Consider the following 12,789-nt stretch of genomic DNA (forward strand, 5'->3'; position numbering starts at 1 on the left):
GAATAGGGCTGGCTTGGAAACTAGAGCAGGAAGCTGCCTTCAGGCTTAGATTTTATTTATTTATTTATTTATTTTAAGTACAGCACAATTAAGCTACCTTGGAGTAGAGGCACACCAACTGCAAAAGAGTCTGTCCAATGTCCTCTTAAATCAGCTGAAGGTGTTTTAGTAACTTCACTGACCTTGTTTTAATTCTCAACAGTGCAAAGTAATTCTGCATCTTTTAGGACAGGAAATGCAGTATGCTGTAAGCAATATGAATCCCTTTTACTCTTTCTGGATCGCTAATTTTTATTTAGGTTTATCACACAACTTGTAAACTGCATGCAGCCTTAAATGCAGACATAATGTACATTAATGTGATAATGGAGAAGTTGTGCTCTTTTAACCAGACAGACGAAACAGAAATAGAATAGAGAACAGTAGAATATTCAAAGTAGAATATTCAAAGTCTTTATTTTTCCAAATCTTTACATTCTGGTTTGTCTACTAAGGATACAAAGTGTAATTATACTAAAGGATGCTCACAGAAGACAACACATCAAATTGCTTTAGACAGCAATAAAAATGTCCAAAGATTTGGTTGAAAGTCTTTTACAGGGCCACACATTCAGTACCTTTTCTGAGTTTTTTTGTGGATTGGCAGTTTAGAATTTACAATTCAAACAGAAATCACAACAATTGCAGTTTTGAGTGTATATAAACAGTATTCATATAAGAAAGTTTAGTTCCTTAAATGTATTAATTCGGGGAAGTCAACGTTTCCAATTTTTGTTTTGTTTTGTAGCCATCAAGGGCTCAGCATGCCAGTTTGTAACTGATCACAGGTATAGCAAACTGGGTAGATAGTGCCAAAGCATCAATAGAAAAGCATATTAACTACTCCCAGAGTTGTGTAGTCACTAGGAGATTATTTAGATAAACTGGGTTACGAACTGAAACTAGCTATAGCACACAGTTGTAAATGTCAGTGAACCAGACAAGCTAATTCCTTGCCTGTGAAGTAACGTTGGAATGCAGAGTATATGCAGCTTACGTTTAAATATAAATATGGGATTACCTTTTAGGCTGTGAAATGGAATCATATACACAACAAACATTACATCTAGGGTCTTCCGTGAGTGAAAACCGTTGTGTCAAATATGGTTAGTTTAGTATTGTTGATGGGCTTTATTCAAGGTTCCTAGAATTTATCTGCCAAGCATAAATAATTATTTAACAACTAATAGGGCAAGGCCAGAAATATAATAGCTTTTATGTTGAAATTAACATCAAGTGATCTGTAGACATCTGCTAAGCAAGCCAAATGTGGTCTATGTGCTGTATGCTTTGCCTCACTGCCTCAAAATAACAAGCACTGCTTATATTTGGAGGGGCAGTTTTCCTTGTTAAAATGGGAAAAAAATGCTCTGATAGAAATCGCTTGCACTGTTAGGATCAAGTGTGTGATGAACATTAAATAGCCCTACAAATTTAAATAATGCTCGATACTGAGATTTCAGCCTTGCAAATGCTCTTGGTTCCTGATGTGTGCTTAGTGTGGTTCAGAGGGGAATTAAAGTCCTCTCTTTATTTCCTTTAAAAAAAAAAAAAAAAAAAGAAGCATCAGCTAGGATATTCCAGCCTTTAGCAACTGCAGCTTTCTGGGGTTCAGTAAGTGTGAGAGCCGGAGCCTCAGCACATTTATTTTTCCAAAATGACCAGAAGGGTGAAGGAATTGTAAGAGCTATAGCATCAAGAAAGCCTGAAAAATCTCCAAGCAGCAAAGATCCCTTCCAAGCAGATACTCACTGTTGCCTTGCAGTGATCTGCATTCTGTGCATAAGTGTTCAGCTTATATGGGTGCCAGAACTGAAACTGTACTTCCTTTTCTTTAGAGCACCGCAGTTGGCATGGGATGTTTGCTCTACTAGCTGTTGCAGTTCATCTGCTTTCAGGACCATCCATTCGATCTTTGGCATCTTCTCTAGGGGTCTTGGCCTTTCCTCTGTTTTAAAAGTATTAGAAGGAGGTTGAATTGCTGAGTGGGGAACGTAATCTTTGTGAGGCAAAGTCTAAAGATGTTAGTAAGCTGAAAGGACTGCACTGGCAATTTACCAGGTACTATGCTGGAATGAATGAGAAACTCATATTCATTGTGCTTATGTATGCTCAAGTTCTTTATGTCCATATTTAGATCTATTAACACGATAAGCTTAAGCCAACTTGACTTTCTTGAATGAACAAAGCTGTAAATGGCAGAGCCTCAACAACAAACCCCATAAATGTGTACGGCCACCAGCAGAGTGAATAACACCGGACCTGAGATTCTGTGGGGTTTGGCAGTGGTACAGAAGATGCTGTTCTGAACAAGCTGGATTCCCTTTCGTACAGGAGGCTTGGCACCAACCTTACTGTGAGCTGGCTCGGGCTTTTACGGGGGCAATGAAGCCTGGGCTCTGTGCTGGACTTGGTGTCTCTGCCCCAGCCTTCCCCTTGAGTATTGGAGTGTGGCCTCAGGCTGCTCTGGTTTGCACTGACAGGAGTCCCTGGGGATCTCTCTGCCAGCTGGGTTAGCCAGAACACACAGTGCCCTAGCCAAAGTCAACTTTTCCCTGTGAGGGCAACCACAGCGAGGAAATGTCCAGATGCTGGCTATGCCAATTCTCAAACCACAGCTCACCCTTCACAGCAGCGATTTCCCCAGCAGCTAAATGGCAGGTAGAGGAACTGGACAGAGTGCCTGGGGCAAGAGAGCTGCTACGTTGGCAAATCCAGACTTCTTCACAAAAGACCAGGTTTTGACTGTGACATTTTTCTCTACTGCTTCAAGGTACACATGATGAGAAGGAAGAAAGGCCCTTTGCAAAAAGGCTTCTTCTGGGATTCCCGTGCTGGAGCAATGCCCAAAGGAGTTAGGAGTGTGCTGAGGCAGGAATGCTACATATTTGTCTGTGGATAAGGGTCCTTGCAGTCCAGCACAGCTAAAGAGTAATATCCAAGCTGGATGGAGAGAGCAGCCCACGAGTTCTGGTTTTTGGCTATTGCAGCCTTGACTGCTGCAGCAACTAAGCACAGGACGTTATTCTGGGAGGTATAATTGGGCTTCTCTGCAGGCAGTCATCTGACACAAGTGAGGGAGTTCCTCTGTGCCACTGGGTCTTGGCTTCCTGTGAGAAATGTGAATTACAGATTTCAACCCACAACATGTAAGAGCTGCTGGACTGTGCTGAGGGTGCAAACAGCCTGTTCAGCTGCACTCCGATGATTAGGTTACTGCTTTTAGTACAAAACAACCAGCAAAGCAGTCATTTCTATGTGTGTTCTGGAGTGGTACATTATTGCATTTTAGCACTCGACATCAGAGTAATTTCCACACAGTCACTGCTTTGACTAAGCCTGCTGAAGAAATTGGTCTGGTATAAAAGTGGATTTGGGGCGGAATCGGGCCCTTTGATTTCAATGGCTTCTTTTCAGCGCTGCTGTAATCGAGGTCAGTGGGAAAACAGGCGTGTGCTGGAAGGGGGCACCTTTGCTGTACTGCAGCACTGGGAAGTTCATCTGCCAGGGAGACTCCTTGGAACATATGACCCATAAGGGCACCCCGCTTCAGATGCTGTGAGCCTTACCTCAGACCTCAGGGCTAAGCAGAGCTAGCCAGTTGTTTTAGGTTGTGACGCCAGCCGTGGAAGTATGCCTGTGGTGTGGGCTTAGAGTAGAGGTAAGCCATGCCTCCTCCAGCCAGAGGAGGGTGTATGCAGATCTGAGGCTCTGCCTCAGACAGCAACATGTTCCTCTTTTCCCAGTGGGGTGCCTCTGCTGGAGCAAGGCATTTTACAGGGAGTGCAAAACTTGCTGGGTAAAGAACAGGGCTTTTTTTGGCGTGTTTCGCCTCTGGAGGTGACTCCAACTGCTTGTTTCCTCATTTGGCTGTCCCTTGTGTTTCCACCTGCTCATTTCTTTCTACAGGAGTGGGAAACCCTGCTGTGTCTCACAGCCCAGACACTGTGGTGGCCCTACACAAAGGGGCATCCCAGGGGTGATGGGAAGGTATCCTAGAGTCATAGAATATCTGAGTTGGAAGGGACCCACAAGGATCATTGAGACCAATTCCTTGGTTCCCAAAGGACCACCCAAAAAATAAAACAAAATAGTAGTATCACTCAATAGAAAAACAGTCACGAGAGTCCTTACCTTGCCACCAAACCCCCTTATTGCTCCTGTTCCCCATACCCCCTTGCTGTCCTGCTCTGGCTGGCTGGCAAGGAACCTGGGCCGCATGCTGTGCATTTGTTAGAAACTCCCTCAGTGGTGTCTGAGTCATGGGCAGCCCCGTGCTCGGTTTAGCATCTTTTGGTTCTGCATGCTGCTCTTCAAAGAGTGGAATTATTATGTTCACTAGAAAAATTACAGTTTGGCCTGTCTCTTATGCATTTGTCCCTCACTGTGATCAGTGATCTCCTTTGATTGGAGACTGTCTTTATCTCCATAGGTCTGCTCAGCACAATGAAGGTGTGGTTGTAGCATCTTGGCCTGTCTTAATTTAACTGGCAGAAGTAATCGCAGCAGTGAGGATGCAGCAGCACTGGCTAGCAACCAAGTTACAAAGTCTCTAGAGACCTTGTGTACATACCTCCAGGTATGTTGACACTGCAGCAGCTGCTGCTTGCGGGGATAGTCTGAGATAGCTGTTTGCTATTGTGCAGTGAGTCCATTGTTACTCAGCAATGAGCGAGCTACCTGCCACAGGGCTTGTTCCTCTTCTTGGGTGGGTTTTGCAGCTTGTCCTGAGTTCCCAGCTGCCGTGGATGGGATGTACCTGTCTTAGGTAATGGAAAATAGTGGCAGCGGTGTAAATATTCATCCAGACATGTGCCCAGCACACGTGGAGGCAATGCCAAGAAACTAGAGATGGGAAGTGAGGAAAACAAAGAACACACTGCCTCCTGCACAGGGCAACTTTATGGCTGGCATAGCAGTGGAGGAGTGGGGGTAAAGTGATGTTTCCACTCTAGTGCTGGAAGTATGAGCTCTGGCCACAAAAATGATGACCAGTTCTATTAATAGCCTCCCATCATGCCCGACTGGAGAAGCAAGCACTGTCTGAGACTTTGTCATGCTGCAGAACAACGTGCCACTGACTCAGAAGTAGTAGAAATAGAGCATGAAAACTGGGCCTCAACCCCCAAACCGATGATATACGGATGTTGCCTGTCACAGGCTGATCCCTGGGGCTCTTCTGTTTTACCCTGTGGCAAGGCTTATGTAAGCTGTCAGACTAATGAAGGTCCACAGAGCTGAGCTGAGCACCTGGGACAACACAGGTGGCTCTGCAGCCCCAGTACCTCTCACTGAACTGTGCCTGTTTGGTGGAGTCTGGGACTTGTATCTATCATCCTTGCAGGCATTTTTGGGGATGCTAAACCCAATACCACCTTTCTGTGCCCATTCCCTCTCCTGAAAGAGTGCTCAGCTTCCCGTTCAATCCCACAGAATTGGACATTTGGACTCAAAAACAATTTCAGTCTTTGGCCAACAGTTTTACTTCAAGACTTTTTCTTGCATCCAGATCCGAGAAGGGTGACTTTTGAACACCATTTCTACACGCTGTTAACTTGGATAAGCTAATGTGAACAAACTGCATGTGAAGCTGACCCGTGTGTTATAAATAGCTAGTTTTGATCTGCAGTATATATTCTGAGGCCCCTGCGAGGCCGAAGCGCCGATGCAGATCGCATCCGTCCCCTAGCAGAGGTTGGTACTGCAGTAGCCCCACCTGCTGTTGGATAGGGAAGAAGCGGCTTTGTCCTGTAACGCAGCCTGATGATGCGGGTTACTTTAGATTACCTGATCCTTTACCACACTGCTATCCTTGCATTCTCCCCCTTAAAGCACATTCCTTGTGGTCCTTGTGTTTGTCATATCTTATGTTGATTCTAAGCTCTTCGGGGTAGGAAGCATATCTTATCTCTGCTTGTAAAGCACTGTGTAAATTTACACACAGTGGAAGTGCTTGATAATAATAATCAGGATCTCTTGCTTTTGATAGCATTTGATTTCAAGAGCTCTCTGCGAATCTGAATGAGGAAAGGTACAAAGGTGAAGGTGTAATTAGGGTTCTGAGATGTTTTTAAAGTAATCTGAGTGACTTTATATAGTTGTCTGTTTGTTTTTTTTTCCCTTTAGAATTGAGAACACCATTAACAGCCTAAAATAGGAAAGAAAATTGGTATGAGACGTTTATTGACCAATACTTGTAAAAAGGATAGGCTGTTAAATGATGGATTAAGAGACTTTTTCTTAAATTGAACCATGGCTTTTATAAGTATGGGATGAGTACAACAATCAAGAATAAGACTTATTTACACAGGAGAATTCATATGAAATCAGGATGCTTTCAGAGAAGAAAAAGGCTTTCAAGTCTAAAGGCTTTTTTTTCTTTATATGATTTATATCTTCTTGGGACAAATTCTGCAAGATACTTCAGCTCACTCCTGTTTTCACAAATAGTCCTATTTTGGTTAATATATTGTTGCTGGGTCAGGATCTAGCCCATCAGTTTTTCTTCCCCTAGGAAAAAAAAAAAAAAAAGTGGTTACAGTAGTCATCACCTTCTAAAGTACCTTATTTTAGAACAACGTGCTAGCCTATAGTGTGACATTTCATGTTGAATTTGGGATTAGAGAGGAACTCAAAACGGCAAAAATTGTGTCTAGAATGAGATTCCAAACGCTTTATTTGTGAGGGTTCCTTAGGCTTATCTTTTAGAAATATGAAGTTCAGGGTGCATGAATGTATGTGTTGTCATACCTGCTTATAGGATATGATACATACAGATAGGAGTGGAGTGAAAAGATGTTATTTAGTTTGGGGTAGTGTGGAGGCTCAGGATAGTTAATTTGTTACTAAATTTTAATATGTTTTCCCTCAAAAGATAGCTCAGACCTTAATTTTTAGGAGGCTGTTTGGATTTCTTAGATGAGCAAATGTGTTCGTTTGTGTCTCTGCCTCATCTGTTTTGTGCCTGTGTAACCCAGCAGGGAGAGCACAGCACTTTTGATATTCTCAGAAGGGGTGAATATGTCTTGCTTTGAAGATGAGGGAGGCATGACAATGGTTCATATACCATGTGCTTGCTCTCCATAGAGGTTACACCTTGCCCTGCAAGAACTTAAAATGTCATGACTGTCAAAAATTGCAGTGATTCCAGAAACACAATGCATGATGTACAAAGTAAAGGAGATGACAATGTAGCTGCTGCATTTCTTGATTCCTTTTGAAATATCACCATAGATATTTTAGATATATATTAGGTTTCTCTGCAAGGTTTGAAAGAGCTGGAGTTTGCCTTGTTTGTTTTCTTTAGAGTAAAACATCCTTGTAGGTACCTCTGATGTCAGTCATTGCAGTGGCATGTAACAAGTAAGGATGTGCCCTTGCTTTACTGTACAGATGTGACAGTCCTTCCCTTTCTAGGAATATTAGTACTCATTTATCTTGGAATCCAGCAGCACCCAGGCTGAGACATCTGGTGATGACATCTGTGTGGCAACTAAGTGTTCTGGTGTCTGTAATATTCATATCTGACTGCAAAGTAGACTCAGATGTTTGGGAAGTTAAAACAAGAATGAATGTATATTTTGCTTGAAGAATTCTGTTAGCAAATGAATCGTCTTTAGCAGTGGGTCTCTGTTTGTAAATAATGGGTCTTTGTCTGCTAATAATGGGTCTCTGTTCCCAAATAATGAAGTAAAGACTGATGAACAGGAATCTGGACCTCAGAAGGCTATAAGCATCCTAAGAGTCCATGGAAAGTTTTGTTTATGACTTAGGTACAGGTCATAAAGAAATAGGAGACTCCAGAATGATCAATTAATCATTTTTTAAAATACTTGTGAAAAAGTGACAAATCTTCATGAACTATTTAAAGATAGGATTTTTATAGCAGTTTAACAGATGTGTGATCTTGTCTTTGCACAGGCTCCTGTCAGTGCGCTACTCACTCAAGAACAGGGCAAAGAAATTATACAGGGGTGCTTTATTCTTTACTCAGGAGATTACTGAGCATATAAGAAAGATCTGAGTTAGACAGCACTCCGAACATGCCCAGAGTACTTGGGTGAGGTAAAGTTTGTAAGGGAGTGATCAGTTTATTAAATTCACTAGAGTTGGCAAAAAAAAATACACAACATTCTGGGCATACGAACCATCCTTAGGGCACTTCAGAAGGATTGATGGCAGCATTTGCCACGTTGAAAGCTCAGTGGATATGAACTTACGTCTGTTTGGCTCAATTACTGTGCTCTGAGCAGTGTAATTTAAATATTGTGTGTTTCCGGAAGGTTAACATTGCTGGTGCACTTCATGCTCTTCACTGTAAAAAGCAAGCACTTTAAAAACACGTGACAATCTTCCACTTACTGCTATGCAATCAGCGAGACCGTTCTGTTAAGACAGAAATTTCCAAGACTAAAGTCAATTAGAGTGGGATTTTGTTAGACTCCTGCCTCAGTCTACATGATGCAAACGCAGAAATGACGCTGTAAAACTGGTGACAAGGGGTAGGCGACACCTTATCTCTGTAAGGGAAAACGCAAACACGGACAAGTCACTGTGCAGCTAGCTGGTCAACGCAGTGTGACCTAATGTCACCTGAGCTATCCTTGCAGTTACACATTTAAAGTAAAGCTCCTTTTGTGCTATTTGGTTTTAGATATTATTACAGGCTTCATATCAAACTTTTTGGGAGTCCAGCTACAATGTAGCAGACTTCAGAGAACAGCCATATATATTTAGATTATCTTCTTGACTTCCAATCACTTCAATTAAGTGACTGATGATTTCTATGGTACAGGACATTGCAAAAGATGCACCTGCCAGTTTTATTTCTCTTTTTATATTGTTGGAAGAGGTTTGGAAGTTTGATCTAAGTATATTCCTGGAAGTTGAGATGCTCCTCTGAATCTTCACAATTTGCTGGAGGAGTATTTTGGTGTTTATTTTGCTGGAGGGTAGCCCAGGGTCTCAAAGGTCCTTTTGAGACTTATAACCCCTGATTCCTGGAATCTAAATGTAGAGCCCAAGTTATGAGCACCTATATGGGGATTTCTCGTGAACTCAGTGAAAATCTTACAAGAAATGTGTGCTGTCAGATGCTGTATTGTCTTCTGGGCAGATCAAAAATACCATATATCAACATTTCAAATGGAATAGCTCTATTTTTGACTCAGTAGCATGTGAGTAGAAGCTGGACATGACATAGAATGCAAAAGAAAATCAAATACGAACAAGAAAAAACCTTTCTTTACCCCTTTGCAGACTGGCCATTTGTCAGCATCTGGTAAGTACATATCTATTTTAAGGAGTAGAAGAACATTTGAAATGTGGCAATTGTATGTGATTTGAGTCCTAAATGTAGCTTGTGGTTATAAGTCTGTCTTTAGCATATTGCAGTGTGCTGCCCCAAAGCTTTTAGATCACATAAACTTATCTTAGATTTAATTTTCTTTCAGTGGTAGTATTAATTCAGGGGTTGTTACAGTTTGTTTGCTTAAAAAAATCTATGTGATTTTTCTTTGCATTTTGCAAACCTCATCATTTTGGAATCCTAAATGAACTGTTAAAAGAACTATTTATTATAATCCTATTATATTGATATATTTTGACAAAGAATGTGCATGAGCTTGATGGTGCATCAAAGCAAAAACAAAAAAAAATAGGTTTTTGACTTTAAGGAAAAGACTTGAACCACTGTCAGGATCAAAGCATATATCGTGTGCTAGAGTCCTGATTCAGCAACGCATGCAAAAAAGAATTTCAGATACACTGAGCTTTGGTGGCAGCCATGAACATGGTTGCATTTCCTGCTGTGATTCTTGCTTCTCAAAAATCTGGACAAAACAAAACACTTCCCCACAAACAAGTCATCAGGAGTATTGTAATCTTTCTCCTTTTCCACATCTTCTCTCAGTATTTCTCACACAGTTTGCATTATTCATAATGATTAGCCTTAATCTGAAGGACTTAAAGTTTTAAAGTTCTATATTTGCATATCTGTTTCTCCTGGTAAATGTGCTTCGCTGACAATGAGACATGGCTTGTATGCTTTTCCATGTCCTGGTAATCTTTTATTCACAGATGCTTTATGCAATAGACGCGCTCTCTACTTTTCCTCCTTCTTCATCACCTAGAGTCTAAGAATATGTATGCTGACACCAAATAAATTAAAGCAGTACTTTTTTTTTTTCTTAATGGAAAATGCCTGGTAAGACACTCTGATTCCCTACATCCCTCTTTGTTTTTCAAGCAGACCACTGTTATAAGAGAGCTTTCAGCCAGACAAATGTTTTATGGCAATAGCGCTTTATGTTTTCGTAACACCCTTCTTCTAAGGGTGTCAAACGCTTTACAGCTGTAATAAATTAAGCCTTACAACGTCCTATGTGGTAGGTAACTATTATACCCATTTTATGGGTGCCAGACTTCATGGAATAAGCTGCATTCAACATGCCAGCACACTATGAACAGCCATTCGGGGTTTCATCCTAGAATGATCATGTGAATGCTGCCTACAATGGAGTCTATAAAAGAGGTACCTACAAGGCAAAGAATTAGGACATTTAGGAGCCGTGTTTGTCTTTGGGCCTTGTGCAGAAACCTTTAAAAAAGGTTTGTGAAGAAAGCTTTGATTAGACACTAAGAAAACCTCGGTAAGAATTCAAGATAGAAAACCTAATAAGTGATGGACTGGAGATTCAGGAGTCTGGAAGGAAAGCTAGTGTGGAAGAGGGTTTGGGGGAATGAAAGGAAAGGTTTTAGAGTAGAGGAGACATGACCAGATTTTCTTGGCTGCAATCCAAAATGTACAGAGTAGCTTGGTCTCCCTGTAATACTTCAGCTGAGATGCACAAAGTCCTGCCTGTTAACAACACTCATTCCCAACCTGTAACCTAAAAAACTGTATGCGGCTGTCCTCATTCAGTTTTTAAATCAGCTGAAGAGCAGAGTTGCATCTCTGGGTGGTTAAAAAACAAACCAGAGATCAGCAATATATTTGAGTCTGAAATGGGTGTACTAAGCACACCATGCAGGTGTGCAAAGCTTCTGATGATCTCTTTTGCTCAAGTGTTTGAAGTCTTTTCAGGCTGCAATGATAAGGGCCACTTTGTATTGAGGAAGCACCAAATCATGAAAGAAACTATGAAACCAAACATACAAACCTACAATCTTGTGACCTGCAGCCACAGCATAGGCAGTCCAACTTTGTTGGACTGGAAAGCTAGCTGGAGATTTCAGGGGGAAAGGCCACATTAATTTGAGAAAACAAAGCTACTACTTTGCAAAAGTCCTCCTTACTTCTGAAAGCAGAGCACAGAGGCGAAAGGGAATAGAAAAACCTAAACTAGCTTTGCTATGAGTCTCAATCATTGTATGACTTAACATGTAGGCTATGATTGTCTGGACTAGCAAGGGTCAAGGCATATAAATCAAAGAGGACCTCTTCCAAGACAAATTATCATCATACAGTAAGTCAGTGCTTCATGGCATGCTTTTTTTCAAGTTGTTAAAATAACATATCATATAGGAATAAACCTCATTATTCTGTTGAAATGAAACAAGGAATACAGACACCAAGGAATATCTTCTGTTCTGAAATATTCATAAGTTTTTTTGTTTTCTTTATCTACTGACACAAACAGTCAAAAAGCAGCCTGGAGGAAATGTCCTTCGCTTTTGGAAAATGAGTTGGTAATTTATTCACATAAGGCCATGTAGTCATTTTGAATTAGCACATTGTGAAATCTACTAATAAAATGAAGTCAGTTTACATTTTAAACAACCTTTAATATTTGTAAAAGTAAATATCCCTTAATTTCTCAGCAATTTAGATGTAATGGAAATTGTCAGAAATTTTAATTTCTCTCCGTTTAGCTCACTCACAATGGCTGTCAAACAGTCAAGTGATATGACGTAAAGTACTGCTAATCGTTTCAGCACAAGACAGTACTTCAAAGGTAAGGCAAAGGATGTGCAGACACTAATGAAATTTTATTATCAGAACATAGAATTAGAATTGTGACAAGAGACAATGGTGGCAGTGACATGCAGCTAGAATGTTAAGCTTCTGAAATCTCTGAGCTGAGTCTCACAGACAAAAATAGCTAGAGCTACAGACTTCTTAAATGGAAATTGAATGGGCTCAATTAATCAAAGGAACAAACTATAGGGAATTACAAAAAAGGCACATTCTATATTTTCAGGCTATTAACCTGCATGGCCATTATGTCCCGGTATAATTGTGTAGTTTGCAATCCATGTGTTGCTTCTCCGAGAGTGTGTGTTTTTGTAATTTGTAGGGAAACATGTAAAGCTCGTAAGACAGTGTGCCATGCAGATTTGTAAGCACATACTTGGGCAGACCCCACGGAAAGCAGGTCTTGTTTCACATGAGCAAGCCAATTCTGTTTGTGAAACAGCATTGCATATTTCTGAATGGGCGAGCACAAGAAATGTGCTTGAGAGCAGGTAACTGGTCCCAGCATATCCAAAGGTAAAGGATGAATTTAACTGACCTGTAGGCATCCGTTGGTATTTTGGAATTCACTAAAATAGTATTTACTTCACTGGAACCTATGAGAACGTGTTAGGTGTTGAGAAGTGGCTTTGATGTCAGAAGGTTCACTTGAATTTAGTCCTCGAATATTTGTAAAATAACTGTTCCTGTTCTCAGTGGACTTTCTCTAGACCTTGAACTGTGGTAGCTGTCCTGTTGCTTTGTGAATCTCACTGGCTGCAATGCAAAGTGGAAAG

The 12,789-nt window shown here is 41.0% G+C and overlaps 1 protein-coding gene and 1 long non-coding RNA gene across 3 annotated transcripts in view; one reads left to right on the forward strand and one right to left on the reverse strand.

Moving 5' to 3' along the window:
• Positions 1–12,789, forward strand: part of LOC311437698 — an 85,075-nt gene that overhangs the window by 12,314 nt on the left and 59,972 nt on the right. The window lies entirely within an intron of this gene.
• ELP4 (elongator acetyltransferase complex subunit 4) overlaps positions 6,520–12,789 on the reverse strand; it is a 273,117-nt gene continuing 266,847 nt past the window's right edge. The window contains exon 11 of the mRNA XM_084521280.1: positions 6,520–6,549. Coding sequence (XP_084377406.1) covers positions 6,535–6,549 — 15 coding nt within the window. The 3' untranslated portion in view covers positions 6,520–6,534. The remainder of the gene's footprint in view (positions 6,550–12,789) is intronic.

Source organism: Aythya ferina, assembly GCF_964211825.1.
Source record: "Aythya ferina genome assembly, chromosome: 5".
NCBI lineage: Eukaryota > Metazoa > Chordata > Aves > Anseriformes > Anatidae > Aythya > Aythya ferina.